The 23,239-nt window shown below is 36.4% G+C and overlaps 1 protein-coding gene across 1 annotated transcript in view; it reads left to right on the top strand.

Annotated features, from left to right (window-relative positions):
- Nucleotides 1–23,239, top strand: part of ADAMTS19 (ADAM metallopeptidase with thrombospondin type 1 motif 19) — a 269,639-nt gene that overhangs the window by 206,118 nt on the left and 40,282 nt on the right. Inside the window, exons 17-19 of the mRNA XM_033181355.1 lie at nucleotides 2,978–3,135; nucleotides 7,322–7,475; nucleotides 19,772–19,907. Coding sequence (XP_033037246.1) covers nucleotides 2,978–3,135; nucleotides 7,322–7,475; nucleotides 19,772–19,907 — 448 coding nt within the window. The remainder of the gene's footprint in view (nucleotides 1–2,977; nucleotides 3,136–7,321; nucleotides 7,476–19,771; nucleotides 19,908–23,239) is intronic.

Below are 23,239 nucleotides of genomic sequence, written 5' to 3'. Positions count from 1 at the left end.
ATTCTTTATGTGAAGTTGCTATTAAATGGTGTGGATTTGAAGGTACATGTGTGTGCCATTTTCTGGAGAATGCTGGATTTCAAAAATACCAATTGAGTCTAAATATACTCTAGCGACCCCCAGGATTTTTAAAGGCATTTTAATTAGAGATTTTCCGGAAATATTTCTTTACATCGTGCCCTAAAAATGTACTGAAATACAGAAGAAAAAAATGGAATTGTACCGACCACAGTACATATCTAGGCCAAAAAGATTCCTCAAAATACTTAACAGACTTTAATGAAAAACAGGAAATAATTTACCTTTTAAGAAAAATCATGAATTATTTTATCAATTTAGCATTATCTAAATGAAAAAAATATAAAGTTCAATAGAACTAAAAATAGATCCTTTAAGAAAACTACATTGGGCTGGGCACGGTGGCTCATGCCTGTAATTATGGCACTTTGGAAGGCTAAGGTGGGCAGATCATCTGAGGTCAAGAGTTCCAGACCAGCCTAGCCAACATGACGAAACCCTGTATCTACTAAAAATACAAAAATTAGCTGGGAGTGGTGGTGGGAGCGAGCCTGTAATCCCAGCTACTCGGGGTACTGGGTCAGGGAGAATTGCTTGGATCTGGGAGGTAGAAGTTGCAGCAAGCTAAGATCGGGCCACTGCACTCCAGCCTGGGCGACAGAGTGAGACTCCATCTCAAAAACAAAGTTAATTTCTGATATTGCTCCTCAACTATGTTCTTTTGAGAGTTTTTACCATTTCATCATTTGCCATCATAACCCATCTGTTTTCTCATCCTAGAACCCTGGCATCATACTTGACATTTCCATTTACCCAGGATAACCAATTCATTACCATGTTCTGTCCATTTTACTCCTAAATAAATCTTGATATTTTCATCCATTCCCTTAATCCAAGCCACCATTACTTTCAGTTGGGTTACTATGTTAGTGTTATATCTTATCTTCCCTGTGTAAATTTACCCTATAAACCAGCCCATTTTCCACAGAATATTTTTCAAAATATTTTAAAGTTTTATTTTTTTTTTATTTTTATTTTTTCCAGACCATGTCTGGCTCTGTTGCCCAGGCTGGAGTGCAGTGGCATGATCTCATCTCACTGCAACCTCCACCTCCTAGGTTCAAGCGATCTACCCACCTCAGCCTCCTGAGTCACTGGGACTGCAGGTGGACACCACCATACTTAGCTAATTTTTGTATATTTTGTAGAAATGGGGTTTCGCCATGTTGTCCAGACTGGTCTCAAACTTGTAAACTTAAGCCATCTGCCCACCTTGACCTCCCAAAGTGCTGGGATTACAGGTGTGAGCCATCACACCAGCCATTACACTTTTTTCTTAGGAAAACTCAAAATACTAACAAGGCCTCTCTGGTCTGGCTAGTCCTCATTTCTCAAGCCTCCTTCCTTCGTAATCTGCTTCAGCATGTTTGACTTCATGCACATGGGTCTCCTGGTCTTGGTCAAGCTGCGGTGACCTTTAAGACCTTTCCATGTATGGCTCCCTTAGTCCAGAATGCCCTTTCTCTGCTTCCCTTATTTCCCTTTAACTAACTTCCTCAGTAAATAACATCCCTCAGAAGAGCCTCTCTCAACTCTGCCGCGCAAGTATCAGCATGTTGTAGTCAGTTGCCTACGTAACTTGTTGAATGTCTGGCTCTGCAGTTAGAGTGTAAGTTCCATGAGGACAGAGAACATATACATGTTGTTCACTTTGGGTGTTCCAGAACTTTGAATGTTGCCTGAGTTCTAGTTGATGCTAGATAAGTAGTTATTCAATCATGATTCTATATTATGTAAGAGAAACTAACTTTCAACAATGTGCTCAGAAATAAGCACTCTCAGTCACTATTATGGAAGTATAAATTGATGCAACCTCTATGAAAATCACTTTGAAACTGTTTTTCAAAATCTTTAAATGTTCAATTTATTTATTATTGTAATTCCAAATCTGGCTATCTAAGGGAAACATTCAGATATACACATAATTAGTATATAGCATATTTATTTAAACATTATTTACAAGATAAAACTTGGAAATTTTCAGATATCTAATACTTGGAGATTAGCATAAATAATAACTAGCAGGATTTTATTGGCTTAAGTTATCAAAATGTTTTCATATAATTTTGACATAGCCTTCAATGAATCCTCATGTACATGTCTTTAGGAAAGACAGTAAAGTTGTATGGAAGAGTTTAAAAGTTTAAACACAAAATCATTTGAAGGAAAATATTTTAAAAATTTGATATAAAATGGTAACCATGACATCTCATTCCTATGTCATTAATCTTATTTAGATTGTACACAGATTAGAAAAAAAATTATGTAAACAGAATTATTCTGTAAAAATCCTATACAGATGATAGTTGTTTGTGGGTGAGAAATAACATTTATCTTCCATTCTTGTTCATAGCAAATCAAAAACATGTTAAAAGGTCCTGGGTCTGTTTTTAAATCCAACATATTATCTTTGAATTGTTTTATAATGCATATAACCCTGCCATTATGCTGCTTAATGATCCTTCTTTAATCACATACTTTTCTGGATGGGCATAGGAGAGACAGAGCATGTATGAGATGTAAAGCCAGTATTCACAATGCTCATAGGATCACTGGATAGATTAAATAGATACACATAGCCTGAATATAGTAATGTGTTAAAGAATACATGATTAAGCACCAAAATAAGGAGTATATACATCAAGGGTCCAAGGACATTAGGGAAGGTAAAGATAAATATGGCTATATAGTTACGGACAATTTCAGGACAGGAGAGCTTACAGCATCTGCCATGATTGCAGACTTTTCCTAAAAAGAGCTGCCTCAAGTTTTACATCAGGGAATGTTGATCCATTTGTTTGTAAATAAATGGACTAGTTTCAACAAAATAATTTATAGTGGATATTGATCAATGAAGCCGACATGTTAATACTCATTATATTTTTGAACCTCTTTATAGCTCTCCGAGATGCTGGCAAACAGTCTATCAATAGTGACTGGAAGATTGAACACTCTGGAGCCTTCAATTTGGCTGGAACTACTGTTCATTATGTAAGACGAGGCCTCTGGGAGAAGATCTCTGCCAAAGGTCCTACTACAGCACCTTTACATCTCCTGGTATGAGGGAATGAATTGATAACATGGCATAATCAACTTCTCAAGGAAAGGGACATTCCCAGTGCACTTCCTCTAATCTTTTTCAGATTTGAATTGTCACACAGACATTTAAAATTATTTAAAAAGTGGATTTTTTAGAGGTTTAAAATGTGTTTTAAATCATGATGTCTAAAACAGCAATTATTACAGGAGGAGCAAGATGTTTTAGGGAATTTACAGATGCAAAGTACAGATGGATGACAAGGAATCCAAAGAAACCTCTTTTTCTTAAAAACATACATTTACTAACTGAAGAGGATGCCTATAAAGAGAGTACTATAATATTGCATGCAAATCACAGTGTTTTATATATATATGAATAGCCATTATCTGACTCTGCATAAAAACCTTAGATAAAATGTTATTCTACCTGAGAGAAGGAGTTTGATAAATATGTCTAACAATGCTCCCAATCACCCTGTTATTAATGGATTTTTGTAAAGAATTATGAAAATTTGAATGTTTGGGATGACAAGCTTCATTACCATTAGTAAAAAACTGGATATAGGCCAGACGTGGTGGCTCACGCCTGTAATCCCAGCACTTTGGGAGTCTGAGGCAGGCGGATCACGAGGTCAGGAGTTTGAGATCAGCCAGATCAACATGCTGAAACCCCGTCTCTACTAAAAACGTAACAAAAAAAATAGCTGGGCGTGGTGGCATGTGCCTGTAATCCCAGCTACTCAGGAGGCTGAGGCAGGAGAATTGCTTGAACCCACGAGGCGGAGGTTGTAGTGAGCAGAGATGGAGCCACTGTACTCCAGCCTGGGTGACAGAGGGAGACCCCGTCTCACAAAAACAAAACAAAACAAAACAAAAAACTGGATAAAAGTAGTTTAGCATTTGAAGAGAAAGAGTCAGGATGATGGAATTCTGTCCAGGCTGGTGGCAGGTTCATGTGCCCCTTTTGACCTTGATTATGGCAGTGTGTGCTAATGGCACATGAGCCAAATGACTGACTACACAGCTGGTGTGAGTTTTCTATCCTAATGGCAAAACAAAGTCTAAAATTCAGACACTTCAACACCTCCTTAAGTCCACACATAAAACAACTCTAAAATACTATCAATTGACTGTTTATTTGGAGCATGATGTGCTGCATTATTTAATATCTCCACACGATTTAAGATGCATTTGTCTTCAATTGGAGACGTGTGTTGCTAATCTAAGAGCCACAGGTTCACATCATCTATTGGCCCATTTGCTTCTCCTGCTTTAGTGTGCCTGCAGATTACCTGGGATTCTTACTAAAATGCATAGTCTGATTAATTTGATTTGGGGCGGGATCTAAAATCAGTATTTTTCACCACCTTCCACGTGATAGTGCTGCTACTGGTCCACAAACCATATTTTAAATTACAAGGTTCTATATAACTGCAATTAATATGCTTTACCAACAGAAATAAAGGGAGCAAGGTGAGTGGTGTGTGTACCTTCTATTCCAAATCAGAATAATAACAATATCTATCATTCATTGAGGACTAAGAATTAGACACTATCCAAAAGTGCTTTGCATTCATTATGGCATTTAATCCCCAAAATAATCCTGTGTAATATGTATTATTATTACTCTAGCTTACAGATTAAAAATAATTAAATATGCGAAAAGTTAATCAATGTGCTCAATGTTGTCCAATATATTATTTAGCTGTAAAAAACTAGGTATTAATCACTCTTCTCTGCTACCTCACTGACATAGAGGTCCAAAGAACTTGGATCCAAAGCTTAGATCCAAGTTCTTTATACCAAACTGCCTTAAATCATAAATGTAAGTATACTTTGAATAATCATTTTGTACATGTCCTCACAGTCCCATTGGATCCTATTATTTAATTTCAGCTGCAAACCCTACTCTCTGCCTTATGCCATCTAGAGAGAGAATATAAAAGGAAGAAACAAATGTTGTATGAACAATATCTGTTTCATTCCATTTGGTCACTTATAATAACAGTATCAACAGCAAACATATGTTTAATGATTGTATTGCATAAAATGCCATCGTGTTGCCTGCCTTTAATAAGGGTAACCTCCCCTGTTTTTATTTTATGGTGTAAGAAAAAGGCTTCTTTACTAAGCTTCTAATTCAGAATTTGAAAACACTATATGTGAGATTTTAGTGTTGGGTGGAGGGAGTTTCCTTGCTGCAGAATCCTTAATCTAACTGGTAATTACCAAGGTTTTTCCTGGAAGCATGAAGCATAATTAAAGTCAGTGAACTATGTCTAAAAGAAGGCATCTATGTGACCTGGATTTATTCAGTAATCCAAGGGAAACTGCACTTCTAAGATATTTTTTCTTTAATGACTATTACAGATTGAAGGACTGTACTGAATTTTGAAAGGCAATCCCTTCTGCTGCCATGCTTCAACATGTGCCCCTCAACTGTAACGGGGTCACACTTTCCTTTTTGCAAAGAATACTGCCAAATTCAAATGGTTTAAGAAAAAGCTAATGGTTTTGTAGCCAATGTCTCTGTTTTAAGTGGCATTGGATATTCAAGGACAATCTAAAGTTCTATCAATGAAAAGGTAGTTTATTAGGAAAAATAGACACATTTTTATGTGATTAAGTAAGTTGACAAATAGCTGGTATTTACATGTTCATTCCATCCATTTAAAAACTATGTATTAATAATAGTCTGGGGATAGTCATAAACAAGGTATGTCATTTTTTAAAAACTCATTTAAACTCTCTGTCTTTATAAACTCGTTAGGCTGAAAGTCACTTATAATCGGCAACATCAAATGACATATTTAAGCCAAAATAAGTACGATGATATACTTAGAACTAGTACACTGTATACGTTATGCATTTGTGAGCTGAAAATTACTGTTTTTATAGATGCAGTTATTTATAAAGTTGACACACTAGTCTCCCAATCCACACATCAAAATACATCTTAGGCATTCTGTTGATGTACTGAACAAAACTCTGAGGAAAAGAAGGAAAGAAAATATAATAAAAATCTTCAGATACTTAAACCTAGGCCCATTTCAATTTTCCTATGGAATGTCAACTCTGCATTACCTATCATTACAACTACCTTGATGCCGGTAAAATATTAAATAAAGTTCCTTAATAATTTATCATAATTTTAAAATTTGGGTACATGTTTTTTAATGTATTCTATTATATTATACAGATTGTTTCCAAAATCCTCAGATCCATAGAAGTGATATATTCCATGGGATTACTTGACATATTTTCTAAAAATGGATGCATAAAGAAATACATATATATACTCATTAAATCTTTCATTAAAATATGTGTGTATTTGGGGGAGGGGGTGGGTGTATTTATGTACAAGTGGCCACACTATCCATTTCTGAGCCTTGCACTGGGAACGAGTAGAGAACAAAACAGACATGGTCCCTGAATATAGTGCAGTCCAATGTATAGCCCAATGTTCAGTCATTTTCATGTATTTTTATGGTTTATTGAACTGTTTATATATATGTACGTAAGTGTACAATTATTAAGTTAATAGTAAAAGTTCATGTAACATAAATTTAACTTCAAAGAAAACAATATATACTACAAGTGGAAAATCAGTAACCTTGCTAAAATTAAAGGTTAACTGTAAGCATACATGAAATGAAATTCTTGTCCTCCGGTTTGCTTAGAAATTCTCTGCCTTTATGAAGTTCAGTGATCTCGGAAGTCATCTATCCTCTTCCTCTTTTGACTCAGCGACTTCCTGTCCATCTTTGCTTCGCTCTACATTTGGTATTAGATTTTGGGTCACACCTTGATAAGACACATACTCCTGCCGCCACTTTTGCCCACCCCCAACTAAAGTCATCTTATACATGTACTATGCTTTGGGAAACTGTCTAGTCCATCAGATTGAAAGAAAATGATCTAGTATTTCTGACCTCACTCAAATGAACTTTTCTTCAAGATGTTTTTAGCAAGGGGGTAAGTATGAAGCTCCAGTCTTTTCAAAAGCATGCCTATATCACCATTTAAAAATAATGTCACGTTTCTAGTATGCATTAAGAGAAGGGTATGTCCACAACGACAACAACAACAAAAGACATGCACAAACGCAATGAGCATTTTAAGTATCAATATTGTTAATTTTATGCTTTACATTGCACGTGCTCTAGTCTGACCCATCTGCCTTGATCATTTTTATATACTATAGGTGCTCCTGTTTCAGGATCAGAATTATGGTCTTCACTATGAATACACTATCCCATCAGACCCTCTTCCAGAAAACCAGAGCTCTAAAGCACCCGAGCCCCTCTTCATGTGGACACACACAAGCTGGGAAGATTGCGATGCCACTTGTGGAGGAGGTGAAGGATTTTTAAACATGTATCTTTCCAAAACATCAGTTGTTTTCTGATTAAGCACTGATAATTAAGACAGATCCAAAATCCCTAATCTGCAATTCCAAAATCCATAAAGAGTTAGAAACTGAAAGTTTTGTGTGACATGTTTAGTGGCTAAACACCTGAACTACTTTGAATGGAAGAACAGCTATTTAGGATTGTTACATATCTCAATATGACTACTCTTTGCATTACATTACATAAGTATTAATATATTTGTTTACAGGGGCCTCCCCAGACACCATTCAGATTGTTAGGTACTACTTATGCACTGTGTTACTTCTATGAAATCTTAAAAGTTCTAAATTCCAAAGTACACCTGCCCACAAGAATTACAGACCTGAATTGAATGTAAGAGTTATTTGACAAGAACAGTCTTGAACTGGCTTCTATGTTGTCTGCATACTTATGTTAACTACACAAGGCTCATGGTATCCAAGACCTCCTGTGGATACCAAAATTTGAGGATGCTCAAGCTCCTGACATAAAATGATGTAGCACAGTCAGTCCTCTCGATCCGCTGGTTCCACATCCACAATTCAGCCAGCCATGGGATGGAAAGTACCTACAGGCAGACTCTCATATCTGAAGGTTTTGATCTGCAGATGGTTGAATCTGTGGATGCAAAGCCTGTTGATACTGAGGGCCAACTGTATACAGAGCACGTGAAGAAAGTAATTTTCCAATTCCTTTAGTTTGCTCTTTTTTAAAAGTATACCACTATTTTCAATACATATAAATGCATCCTGAAATTGTGCTCCAAGTTTGTTTTTTAATTTTCGGTCTTATATTATAGGTTAAGGAGGCAGAAGAACATAATTAGTTCAGCATCAAATGTGACCGTAAGAAATTACTTAATCCTTAGCCAGGTGTGGTGGTGCACACCTGTAATCCAAGGTACTCAGGAGGCTAAGGCATGAAAATTGCTTGAACCCAGGTGGCGGGGGTTCCAGTGAGCCATGATGACACCACTGCACTGCAGCCTGGGTGACAGAGAGAGGCTCAGTCTCAAAAATAATAATAATAATAATCTTAATCTTATCCCTTTATTGTACCAATAAGATAATCGTGTCCTCCAGGTTAGGTAGATTGTGGTTGCTCATGGAACCAGTTAGTAAAGCCAACATGGGATCTCAGGTCATGAGATTTCCAATTTACACTTGTATCCATCTGTATCTGTATCAGCAGTATATTATTTCAGTTCTCATTTTCACTGAACACATTTTCTATGGCTTTGTAGTAACTGATTCCTTTTAATGCTGAAAAAATATTAAATTATACAAAAGTATGATATATACATATATATTGTGTGCAAAGAAGTGAACCATCTATTTTGTTTTCTGTGCAAATAAACTGTTCACATAAAATGTTGCTGCAGCAGAAGTGGGGAAGGTGCAGTGAAAGGATTTGGGGGAGTGGATTTGGGAGAAGAGACAGAAAGCAAACATGCAAGTAAGTGATATGGTATCAAATTGCGATAAGTACTCTGGATAAAAATAAAGCGAGGAGGGAACATAGGAGTTGGGAAGATGAGAAGCAGTAGGTGCAGTTTTAAATATGGTGGTCAGAAAAATTCTCAATCAGAAGATCCCACTGATTAAAAAACCTGAAGTGGATATGGGTGGGCACCAATTACAAGGGCAGAGCATTATAAGCAAAAGCCCTGAGGCAGGAGAAGAGCTTGCCATACTCAAAGAATAGCAAGAATACTTGTATATCCTTCCTTTACTCTGAATGGTGTAGGATGCTATTGGAAGGTTTAAATAGAGGAGTGACTTATTCTGACTTAATGTTTTTAAAAGTTACTTCTGTTTCTGAATTGATTGTACAGTGAGTAGAGAAAAAGGGTACAAGTAGAGTGATCAGTCAAGAGGTTACTACAATAATCCAGGAAAGAGATGATAGTTGAACCACTATGGTAGCAATAGAGGAGGGAGGAAATGGTCAGGTTCCATATATATTTTGAAAGTAGAACTAATAGATAATGTTGATAGACTAAATGTGGAGCATGAGAGAAAGAGATATGTCAAGGATGACTGATGGTTTTTGCCAAGCAACCTGCAGGGTTAATTCACCACTTACATAGAGAATTACATAGAGAAGTCTGGGGAAGACCAGACACAGTGACTCACGCCTGTAATCTCAGCACTTTGGCAGGCTGAGGCAGGCGGATCACAAAGTCAGGAGATCGAGACCATCCTGGCTAACATGGTAAAACCCCATCTCTACTAAAAATACAAAAAATTAGCAGGGCGTGGTGGTGGGTGCCTGTATTCCCAACTACTTGGGAGGCTGAGGCAGGAGAATGGCGTGAACCTGGGAGGTGGAGCCTGCAGTGAGCCGAGATCCTGCCACTGCACTCCAGCCTGGGCTACAGAGCGAGACTCCATTTAAAAAAAAAAGAAAAAGAAAGTCTGTGGAATAGCAGGATTAGGAAGGAGTTTTATTTGAAATGTCTGTTGGACATCTAAGTGTGATGTCAAGTAAGCAGTTAGGTATATAAGTCTGGCATTCAGAAGAGAATATCAGGCTACAGATAAAGAATATATGGATGATATTTTTAAATGCCAAATGAGAATAGTCACCAAAGACTTTATCTATCCTTGGCATTTAAAAATATCATCCATATATTCTTTATCTGTAGCCTAATATTGAGTGAAGAGAGAGAGAAGCTATTAGAGGATTGAAACTTGGGGTATGCCACCATTTAGAGCTTGGATTGATGAGGAGAAACAAGCAAAGCCTACTGAAATGAGTAGCCAACAACATAGCAGGAAAAAAATAAAACATAAGACATGCAGGAGACAACGCTTTCCTGTATGGCAAGTGAAGAGAGTATTAGAAGAAGGAGGGAATGATCAACTGTATCAAAAGTTGTTAATAAATAAAAAATAATGTAGCCTGACAATGACTGTTATATGATAGTCATTATATTTTATAAATGAAATATATCTGAAACATGAAAGTCAATGGTTATCTTATAAAAATTAATTTTAATAAAGTGTTTGGCTCAAAAGACTGTGTGGATGGATTCAAGAGAAAATAGCAGAAGAATTGAAGAAAGAGACTCTAGGTAACTCAGGCATGTTGCTGAAAAGAGAAAACAAATGTGGCAGTGGTAAGAGGGAATATAAAACAAACGTGGCAGTGGTAAGAGGGGATATGAGTCAAAGGAGTTTGTTGTTGTTTTCAATAGGGCATATTATACAACATTGTTTGCCAATGTGCATTTTTTAGAATAAAACAAAAGCTAGGGATGCAAAGGAAAGAGCAAAAAAAAATACCAAAGTGATAGCCAGATGCGATGGGATGGGATGGAATGAGATGGGATGGGATGGGATGGGATGGTGAAGTTGGCTTTAGGCAAAAATATGGACAACTCATCACTAGTAACAGGAGAAAAGATAGGTGTTGGGAACTTACAGTTGAAACTATTTTCTCAATAAAGGCTATCTGGTTGAGAGTGAGGGTGGAGAAGGAAGTATTGAAATTTTGAAAAAAAGAAAATGTGAATCAATCACTTAGATAATGAATGAAATGTGTATGTGTATTTTGATTATCTGGAGTAATAGTCTGTTTAAAGTTAATGGTCATGAATTTAGGATGATACCAGTCCTATGATGGTATGTTACCCTCTAGCTTACAGCATGTGAGTGCACTTGTGAAATGAGTTTGGGAATTGCCAAGTGAGTATGATAAAGTAAGAGAGGAGTAAGTGCTTGACCTGAGGTTGTATGCAAGAAGCTGAAAGTGGTGGATCGTGGAATTTAGGTGCAATAGGAGGAACATAAAGATATAGGGGCAGGAAAGACAGTAAAACGGTGATAGGATTGATGGATTATAGGGTCTTGAGGGGTTAAAGAATTATTAGTCTCAGGGTGCTAAAGGGAAAGACTTGTTAGTCTCATGGCACTAAAAGACTGGAAATATAGAGGATGATATCAGAAAATAGAGCTGAGATTACAGAACAGAAAGGGAGAGGAGTCTGGTAGTTGCCAGCGGGGAGCATGGCAGCCCCACCACGTTTAGATCCAAAGGTACCTGCAAGTGAGCAAAACAATGGTCGCCCCGCTGAGGGCTACAGGGAGAGTAAGAAGCTGTGTCTTTAGGAGGAGAAGGTGCCAAGAATATTCAAGGAGCATAGAGTGGGAAGGAGCAGCCTTTGGCAGAGGGCTCAGAGCTTTGAGGTTCTTATCTGACTCCAGGAGCACCTTTGCCAGAGCAAAGGCAACATCGGGGGCAGAGGAATGGTGAAGTTATAAGGAATTCACTTTGCTCCCCAAGGATATAAGGTTACAACAAAAATATTTCAAATCACTCTCTCAATTTAAGAAAATGTTTTCAGTTAGCCTTGCCACAAGATATTTTCAGTGGCTATGTTTCTCCTCCTTGGCCCTATTACTGCCCTATGACTTGAGCTCTTCTGTCCTCCCATCCTCTCCTGCTGATGCTCCCATATGCACCCAAATTCACAAATTCCTGTTCCTCTGCTCCACTCATCCTACACTGATGCCAGGGGCTCATCTTTCTTAAGGGACTGTGCTTCACCTTCTCTACCCAGATAAAAAACAAAGGCACAAAATAGAAGCAAACACATTCACAACAAAAATATACACAGTTATATTTTTCTCTTTAACATAACTTAGATAAGATTCTTAGTCATATCTGCAATCCTACCAAGAAGCCCCTATCTTGTGGTTGAGGGGAAGGCAATGGAGGAGTAAAGTGATGGACAGGCTGATGGTTCCCCTGATACCACTGAAAAGAAGTTGTTAAAATCCATTTACATTTAAAACTCTAGACAAGAAAATGTTTGCCCAGTGAATTTTTTTATTCTCATTTTTTCCTTCTTCTACCATTTTGATATAATAAATGCTGCATCAGAAGAAGTTAAACATGTAGAACTTGTCAGTCTTCAGTTTGAAAAAGCAAATTGTCTAGGGTCAACATTTTTCCCCAAATTACATCAATTACTTCCTAAAATACGTTTTACCAATTGCTAAGCATTAAGGAATAGAGGTTGACTATAAATTCCTTTTGTTTCAGGGTCAGGAAAAATATTAGATATTCTTAAACATAACTTCTTAATTATCGACATGAGAAAATTGAAGGGCTTAGAGGTTAAGTGACTTCCCAAGGTCACATGGCCCATTTGGGTAGAGCCAGGATTAGAATCAATGACTTAGGGGTTCAAGTCTTCTTTCCTCCTCATCATACTGCCTTCATGAATGTCTCAGGAGACTTAATATAGTTTATTTGCACAAAATACAGCATGTCCTCTAGAGATTATTTAGGTTTTCTTTGGATACAAATGGATGTTTTATTATATTCTGTAATGTAAGAATTTAGATATGCTCTTATTTGTATTTCAAATGGCTGATTTTGTAAAACAGTCATTCTAATAGTACACAACTCCTATATAATATGTGCTTGAATAGATTTCCTCTTCCAACTCTACTCCACTGTATTTAGTCAACAGTTTTCAATTATCTCTATGTTAATAGGGTGCATATTCATTTCAATGCCAAAATATTTCTGGGCTTTTGGATATTATTTTCCTTTGCAGTTCATAAATAAAGTGGATGGACAGAATTTCAAGGATCGCATCATTTCTGACTTCATATCATCGATTTTATAGCCAGAAAGAGCTTTCTAATCTTTCAGCATATTCATGAATTAAATGAGAGTAAGTTCAAAGCACAGAATATTAGAAACAGATTCATGCAAAATTTATCTTCAACAGCAAAGAGGAATAATAATAGCAGTATTCCACTTCACAAGAATATATTAAGAGCAAATAAAGTATCACAGTGAAGTATAAAATTTGTGTATAAGATGTGATTTTTCTAATTCTGTTGTAAGAAATTATCAATACTGTAATAAGTGGGAAAATAAACATTAAAAGGATATGGTTATCTAGCAAATTTTTATCATAATTATATTTTACATCAGTATCTCAAACTAAGTTTTAAAATGGTAACTCAAACTGAACTTATTATACATATGTATTAATTTATTGTTGTCAGTTATTATAAGATATGAAAAGCCTGAGAGATGAAAATTCTCTCTTTTAAAATGAATACTGCCTTAAAATCTCTAATGAAGGCTGACGATCTCAGGTAAATTTTTTCAACAGTTTAACATATGTACGTAAGTTATTACACTTTCTATCACAGTCTTTTGAGTCTAATGATAATTCTAGAAATATTTGAATTGACATATCATTTTGTATTTTAACATTGGTCATTAAAACTAGTTCTTTTATTTTAAACAGCTTGAAATGTTTTTGTGAAAGAAATGTTTGCTTTGCATTAGAGTTCTAAATCATCTTAAAATATTTGGAGGAATGGTTTAAATTTATTTTGGCACCTCAGAAGTGTAGATCAGTTTGGTGCAAGGTTCCTTTTGACATTAAAGACCTGTTTTAAGTGATCTTAGTCTTCAGAGGCATTATAAATGTATTATTCCAAAATATCTGAGAATTGTGTGTGGAATCAGCATTAACTGCATAACTTTAAGAATTGTTTTGATCTAGTGAATAGATTAATGAAATAAAATAGCATGAGGACCCCAAAATTCAGTAACCCCTTTTGAAACACATGAAGAGTTAAACATGCTTTTAGGAAATCCTAAGCAGATCTACTTTGAAGGAAAAAAAGTAAGCCAACATTCTACATTCTTCACACCAATCCAAGTCTGTCTAGCTTATGACTGTCCTGGGATCCTCTAGACACTGCTTCCCTTGTCCATATCGAGATCATAAGTAGATATCCAAGCCTTTGGGTCCAAGCGGAGGAAAACATTTCAGTATTCAAATGCCTATACCTTTTAAAACCCTCTAGAATATATTTAACCTAGGAAAGAACATGTAAGGGTGTGATTTGTTCTGTTTTTTCTTTTTCTTTTCTTTTCTTTTCTTTTTTTTTTTTTTTTTTTTTTTTTGAGATGGTATTTGGCTCTTATTGCCCAGGCTAGAGTGCAGTGGCACAATCTCAGCTCACTGCAACTTCCACCTTGCCGTTTCAAGTGATTCTCCTGCCTCAGCCTCCCAAGTAGCTAGGATTACAGGCACCTGCCACCATGCCCAGCTAATTTTTTTGTATTTTTAGTAGAGACCAAGTTTCACCATGTTGGTCAGGCTGGTCTCAAACTGCTGACCTCGTGATCCACCCGCCTCAGCCTCCCAAAGTGCTGGGATTACAGGCATGAGCCACCACCCCTGGCCTGTTTTTACATTTTAAATGTACTATGCATGTACCAAAATAAACATTATTTGCCAAAGAAAATGCACCAGAATCTCTTTTCTATTTTTTCTCTGCATTATTTTATTTCAATATCTAATATAATTAGATATTATTTCATATACTAATAAAAACATCTTATATTGACAGAAACTATTCATAACTTTGATTTTTAATACTTAAGTGATAATCCAGGAACTGGATTTGCCATAAGAGGAACTGGATTCCTCATAATTTATCATTTAGTTTGCAAATGATTTTTTCATCATTTTAGAAAACATAGTATTGAGATGAACCTCTTAATACAGAAGGCACTGACAGCTTGAATTACATGATTATATTTCACTCATTCATTCCTTTACCAGTATTGACCATGCACCCACTATTGCTAGGTGGTCCAAAGATGAATATATCTTTCATTCAGAGAACTCACAGTCCATCTAGTGGAAGTCAGATAATAATAAAATCACCATATTCAGTGATAAAGGAAGATATAGAAAGTCTTTCAAGGATATGTCTTGGTGCAAAGGCACCCACGTGCCAAGTGGAAGACTTTCTTGGAAGTGAAAATGTTATTACTAGAGTGTAAAATATGAGGATTGGTGGGTGGGAAGTGATTTGATCAGAAAAGTAGGATGACAGCCAATTCATGAAGGTCCTTGAGTGTTATGCTAACAGTTAAGTTAAATTTAACTTGACAGCTATGGGATCTCATTAAAATATTTGCATGCATATAAATGGCAAGATCAGATTAGTTATATATTAGGTGTTGTGAACAAAGCAAAGTAAATTATTTTCATTAAAATAAAAAAATGAACTAGTCATTTTAACACTCAGACAATATCCTAAGGGAATAACATTTTTTAATGTAAAAAAAGGATAAAAAGTAAACGGCATACATGATTTTGAAAGTTGTTTAAGTTAAATAAATGTAGGTGTAAAAAATAATCAGCATTTTACAAAGCTCTAGGAAGCGCTCAGAGAAAATCCTTCGTCCTCATCAAAGTATACTTACTTTTGGTTCTCATTCTTACTGGCCATTGTTAATCCAATAGAAAATTAATACGTAGAAATTTTAAAAGAAAATTATAAAAATTATAAAGAAATTTACAAACACACACAGACATGCACACACACATAGTCTCTGTCTTATAGAGTTCTATAATTTAATTTAAAATTTTAGAATGTTAAATAATGTATAGAAAGTTTCAGTTATTCTTATTGAAACACTGAACCCACAACCAAGAATATGTTTCAGCATTTACAATGCAAGTTCTAGTAATGTGATATACCTCAACAGAATTTAGTTTTATTTTGAAATATTCATTTTATGAGTTAAATACAGAGTATATATTTTATAGTAAAAAGTGTCAGCTTATCTGTGAAACTGGAAAAGGCAGCTCACTTGATATAATGTCTAGTTTTTGTTAAATTTCCAAAGCTCAAAGAGTTAATAAATAAAAGTTAACCTTTATTTTCAGATATTGCAATTCAATAGAGATGAATGCATAATGGTTATTTTATATTTATAATTGTATTCAAAACATCCAGACAGATTTCCCCAAGACTAATTTAATGGGAATGACCAAGAGGTGAAGTTAATCACCATAAAGCAAGTAATACGCTGTCAACAGCCTACAGCTCTCATAATTCAGGCAGAAGGTCAGTTATTTCATCACTTTCCGTTTGTCCCTAGGTGCCACAGTATTGGATGCATTGTAGATACTGCTATTGAATACTAGAATGGAAATTTCCTGTGTTGGCTGGGACATTTAAATATACAAAAGAAAAACTCAAACAATAACATTTCCATATGGCTTTAAGATCTTAGTTGTATTTTCATAGGCGTAACGCGTCTGTCACTGAGCAATGAGTTTTTTTCTAATTCTATTGTTTGTGTTCAATGAAATTTTTAAAAAGAGCTAAGCTTCCCCTGGCTGCCAAAAACTTATGATGTAGGAGTCCTTTCTTACAATGTCAATAAAAATGTCTCAATTCATACTCATGCACTTTCACACTTTCTTAGAAAACCACTAACGTGTCCCTAAAATGATGCGGATACCTGTATCCCTTTTGATATGACAATACTTATAGTTAAAAAATTCTTTTTCAGTATCTCAGTACACAAGCAGTGGGCTCATGTAACTAAGGTTAAATATTTTCTAAGGATGGGGAAAAAAGCATTATAATCAGCCTTGGGTTATTTATTCTGTGACTACACATATGTTCAGCAAAAGCTTTCTGGATAATGCCCATCATGTTTTTGTGTTGCAGTAGGCAAAATGTTATCATTTAAATGAATTTAGGCAACTGCATCTATTCTGTAAAAGTGTCAAGGCTTCGAGTTAAATTTTAGAACTAACATTTATATTTCTTAAAAGTAGTATTTACTTTAATCCTGCTTTTGGCTATCGCATCATAATAATGTAGAAATAATAACTAAGCTAGCATTATACAAAATCTGCATAATATCTATTTGATATGTACTTCAGGTCCTAAAAGAGCCCTTGAAGCATAGGAAGCTAAGAGGAAGCTGACCAAAAATCAAAAATCTGTCCCAAAATTTTACATTTAGGTAAATCTTACCTCGTGAGGCCTGTTTTCTCCATGTGAAAAAAAAAAAAAAGAGCATAATGTCATTTCTGCTTCTCCAGCAGTTTATCTGAAAATTATTTGAAGTTTTTGGGTTTTGAGCACTACTGTGATTAAGTCTTAATCTACACCTTATCCTTCTTGACCTACCAAGGAATAGCATGGACAGCTTCTAAGTGTCTGCCAGGGACATGAAAGACTGCCTTTCCTCTACAAGTTAGCATCAGGTCACCTTGTTGCATGAGCTGCAAAGGTTGGCTCAAGAGGACCTCAGAGGGTGTAGCTCCCATATTCAGGCAGTTTGTGCACTGCATAAAGTCTTCAGCCAAGGGGACTGCAATCCAGTCCATGTTCCATTTGCCAAGCCATGCAGCCTGCTGTGGGGCCACCTCTATGTGGAGGATGAGTACTGTTTTCTAATTCATCTGCCTATAGGCCATGATTTTTTCCTAGTCCACTTTTTAACCTGTGGTTGGATGTCACCTCAAGGCCCTGCTCATTGTTGGCCCACCAGTGTACACTTCTGGAATGCCACAGGGTACTGGTAGGAGGCATACCTCGTTCCACTCAAAGGAAAGGGCCTGTTACCTGCCTGACACTCTTGTCTATATTGAGCCCCCATAGAATAAGTTGCATTCCATCAGTACTCCAAGATTTCCTATAAAGGGAATAACTTAGCCACCATTATGTTATCACTGTTGATAGAACTAAAGGTCCAAATGGTTTTCATAACATGACATGCAATAACCACAGAATATTTATTTAATTTACACATGTATACAAATGCAGTTGTGTTTTTATACTACAAATTGTGGTAGGACTCTGCTCAGAGCTGTTGAGAGGAAATCAAGGAAAGACTCTGAACCTAAAGCTATTATTTTACTTTTTACTTGGCCACCCAGTTGTCTCTTACCATCTCCCATTCAAACTAAAGTAAAAGGTATTCCAAAATTATTCAAAGTGCCTCTCTGTCTACATCCCTTCCTTCCTCATTCTTGATGCCAGACGCTCTCTCTGTTAATTGAGGGGCAGAATGACCTCCCTGCCACCAGCCCAGCTTTTCTTGTTTGTTATTACTAGCATGAATGCTGTAAGCTTCCTAATTATCATGCATGTCAGTCATAGAACCTTAACTAATGGGCCTTTCAATAGTGAACCAGCAGCAGACTTATGATGTCTTCTTACTTCATGATCCATCTGGCTTCAAAATTTTGGGCTGATTTAACTATCTTATAGTGTCAAACAATGGATTAAATAAGATTATTACATCTTATACAGATGTGTATCATTTTCTACTCACAAGAAATTTACATATAAGACTTTTTCAAAGAGAAACAGAAATTAGCACATACTTACTAGACATTTTAATTGTAAGATGAATAATATAACTCCTGTAAAGGAAGTGTGCTTACAGGGCTGTGTAAGCAAAATGAATACAGCATAGAAATTGTCATTTTTACATCCTATAATCACACTTTATCATACTAGAGAAAGTAGAAAAGTCAGTTTTCTGAAATCCCGTAAAAGATGGTAAGAGTCCCATGTCTTTTCTTACAGATGATGACAATCATTTGGGTAAAGATTTCTAGAATTCTTAGGGTCTTTATTAGAGGTGATAAGAATAAAGGTCTGAGTTATACTCACAATAAATGTGCTTTCCATACCTTATTATAAAGCACTAATGATGTACAAACCAAATGGTAAAAATGTGCACACATGTTTATGTGCTTTCAGGAAGGCGTATTAGGGAGATTTAACTTTATGGAAATATAGCTTTCCATCACTTCATGCTAAAAGATGGCCACAATCCTTTACAATATCTTCAGTTTGTATCTTGCTAATTTATGTTGTCATGATCACTTTGTATATAAAACTTGCCATTTAATTTCTAACAAGGAAAATTTATTACTCATCCCTTTTAAGCCTAGAAGTACGTTTTGTTATGTAAATTATAAATAATATCTTCATTGTTCTAAAATTTGTTTAAAATATCTTTGAAAAGTATAGTAACATGTAACAAACCTGCAGGTATACCCTCTGAATCTAAAATAAAAGTTGATAGAAGAAATAAGACCTGGTGTTCAATAAATCAATGGAGTGACTATAGTTAACATTAATAAATTGTACACTTCAAAATACCTAGAAGAGAATAATTCAAATGTTCCTAGCATAAAGAAAAGATAAATATTTAAATGATGGATTCCAACTTACCCTGCTTTTATTATATGAATGTATCAAATTATCACATATACCCTGAAAATATGTACATCTAATATGAATCAATTAAAAAATTTTACTAAAATAAAAATTGAATTTATAAAAAATGTTTTTTAAATAAAAAATAAGCACAATAAGCCTATGAACACCTCCTAAATCCATTACATGAAGGCCTATAATAATATTTCTTTGTTTGTTTGTTCTTTTCAGGAGAAAGGAAGACAACGGTGTCCTGCACAAAAATCATGAGCAAAAATATCAGCATTGTGGACAACAAGAAATGCAAATACTTAACCAAGCCAGAGCCACAGATTCGAAAGTGCAATGAGCAACCATGTCAAACAAGGTAACCCTACTCCAGCGACCCTTAAAGCATTATTTGTCCATTAAATTGCTGTCCTTTAAACCATGCTCAGAATATCAATGAAATCACATTTTCTTAAAAACATTGCCAAAGGATATGTAACAAAATGTAAGGTATTAAATAAGCAAGATCTAAGAAAGCAAGGCCAAGAATTTTCCACTTAAGGAAGGGGTATTGGGAGGGACGGTTGCTGAGGAGTAATTAAAACCACTTTTCATTTAAAATCATTTCATAAGCTCTAGGTCCCCTCTTCAAAAACCTTGTTATTTGGTTGAACATAGCTGTTTGCTCCTGAATTCTCCAAAATGGTGTGTTAGAATTTGCCAACAGTAACATAAACCAAACTAGGACTGCCATGACCCAGACCCCAGCAGAATAGGGCTAGTGTAGTGTTTCTGATTCTTCTGGCTAATTTCTCACTTCCTAGCCAGAGTTCCCAAAGCAAACTGCCCAGTCTCCGATCTCTCATCACCAGCTTTCTGACCCGGGTCCCAGTTACTGTACCACGGATGCTTTGGTTTCCTCTGACACTCCCCAATGAGTATTAGGTAACAAAGCAGACAAGAAATTCACAAGTAGAGGACAAAACAGCAATGCTGAGCAGCTGTAACTGGAATAGGAAGAAAGAAGTCCATGCTTTAGTTACTGGAAGTTGGGACAAAGACAGATGAGTGGAACCTGAGTGTAATTTTGGACCAGCCTAGCAACGAGGCTACTTGGCATGGCTGCCAACACAGGGCTCCAATCTACCTGCTTTCACATAAAAATTAAGGCTTAGCTTGATTGGGACTCAGCCCTGGTGTCCAAAATCCTGAAAACTTTTAGGAATGGGATGACAGAAAGAGTGAGGCTGGACTGATTCCTCGGAATATTGGGACAGGAATATTTACTTTGTCCTGACACTCAGGAATTTGTTGAAGCCCAGTGAGTGAGGACATAGTTGTAAGTTCTTAGGTAGTCAGAGCATTGATCTTCCCCTCACAAGAGCTTCTGTAATGCCTTCATGGTGAATTTACACATCCTACAATTCATATAGGCAGATAATTTGTCATTTGATAGCAGTTTATAACTGATATAACTGTCTTCATGGCCATCTACCACAAAGAGTAGGTATGGGGGAGATAAGAGGGAGAGGAACAAAATTGCTAATTAACCATATTTGAGCTTTTCTTTCTTAATCTCTTTGGGGATTAGTGTCATGCAGACCAATCTTAGTCCTGATTTCCCTGTTCACACCCCCCATGGAAACTCAATTACTAAAGCCCTCTAAATCTAGCCATGCTATGTTAATGAAAGCTTAAAAGAATTTGGGATCACCTGAGGTTGGAAGTTTGAGACCAGCCTGACCAACTTGGAGAAACACCCTCTCTACTAAAAATACAAAATTAGCCAGGCATGGTGGTGCATGCCTGTAATCCTAGCTACTCGGGAGGCTGAGGCAGGAAAATCACTCGAACCCGGGAGGTGGAGGTTGTGGTGAGCGGAGATCGTGCCATTGCACTCCAGCCTGAGCAACAAGAGCAAAACTACATATAAAAAAAAAAAGTTTTTGGAAAATACTTCATCTACAAAGTTTGAATTTCAAGGTTTGCTTTCTGTAGATTCGATATATTTTAGATACTGTAAACCAAAATGTATCTAACACAGGTCTCCTATCAATTTAGAAGCTTATGTTGCCAAAGTTGTGGATCATGACCCATGACATGGTCTCACATGGCCCTGAGAACATTTGCTGAAGGTGACTGGGTTACAGCTTGGTTTTATGTGTTTTAGGAAGATGTAAGATATCAATCAGTACATGTGAGGCATAACTTGGTTTGGTCTCCTCGAAGCTGTTGGGGGAGGGGTGACTTACAGGTCAAAGGCGGATTCAAACATTTTCTGATTGGCAATTTGTTGAGGGTTAAATTATTATCTGAAGACCTGGAATCAACAGAAAGGAGTGTCTGGGTTAAGATAAGGGGTTGTACCCCATCAAAAAGTGGGGAAAGGATATGAACAGACATTTCTCAAAAGAAGACATCCATACAGCCAACAGACACATGAAAAAATGCTCCTCATCACTCGCCATCAGAGAAATGCAAATCAAAACCACAATGAGATACCATCTCACACCAGTTAGAATGGCAATCATTAAGAAGTCAGGAAACAACAGGTGTTGGAGAGGATGTAGAGAAATAGGAACACTTTTACACTGTTGGTGGGATTGTAAACTAGTTCAACCATTATGGAAAACAGTATGGCAATTCCTCAAGGATCTAGAACTAGATGTACCATATGACCCAGCCATCCCACTACTGGGTATATACCCAAAGGATTATAAATTACTCTACTACAAAGACACATGCACACGTATGTTTATTGCAGCACTATTCACAATAGAAAAGACTTGGAATCAACCCAAATGTCCATCTGTGACAGACTGGATTAAGAAAATGTGGCACATATACACCATGGAATACTATGCAGCCATCAAAAAGGATGAGTTTGCGTCCTTTGTAGGGACATGGATGCAGCTGGAAACCATCATTCTTAGCAAACTATCACAAGAAGAGAAAACCAAACACCGCATGTTCTCACTCATAGGTGGGAACTGAACATGAGATCACTTGGACTCGGGAAGGGGAATATCACACACTGGGGCCTATCATGGGGAGTGGGGAGGAGGGAGGGATTGCATTGGGGAGTTATACATGATATAAACGTTATGCACATGTAACCTAGAACTTAAAGTATAATAAAAAAAAAAAAAAGATAAGAGGTTGTAGAGACCAAAGTTCATATTATGTAGATGAAGTCTCATAGGTGGCCAACCTCCAGGGGCAATAGATGGCAGTATTTCCTCTTCAGACCCTTAAAATGTGCTAGACCCTCAGCCAATTTCTAAAGTATCAGCAAAAGGCCTGGAAAGGGAAGGGGATTCTCTATAGAATGTCAGTTTCCCCAACAAGAGAGAGCTTTGCAGGGCCATTTCAAAGTATGTCAAATTTTGGGGTAAAATAGTTTGATCTCTTTGAGGACCCTGCTATCTGTCAATGTGATATTATAGTAGAGTCAAGTTGGATTTTAGTATCTTTTGATACAAAGAGTCTCTTCAGTTAGTCTTAGGATCTCTGTTTTAATGTTAATGCTGGTCAGTTGTGTGCCTGAGCTCCAAAGGAAGGAGAGTAATAATGAGGCATGTCTAACCACCCTCTTTTCATATAATGATCTGAACTAGTTTTTCAAATTTAGTTGTGTCCCTTTAGCTAAGAGAGGAGGGTCCATTCAGTCAGCTGGAGGGCTTAGAATTCTATTTTTGGTTTATAGTAGTA

The sequence above is a fragment of the Trachypithecus francoisi genome, unplaced genomic scaffold (assembly GCF_009764315.1).
Source record: "Trachypithecus francoisi isolate TF-2019V2 unplaced genomic scaffold, Tfra_2.0 Lachesis_group2, whole genome shotgun sequence".
NCBI classification, from domain to species: Eukaryota; Metazoa; Chordata; class Mammalia; order Primates; family Cercopithecidae; genus Trachypithecus; species Trachypithecus francoisi.
The sequence above is the reverse complement of the archived record's forward strand: the minus strand, read 5'-3'. Positions and strand labels throughout refer to the sequence as shown.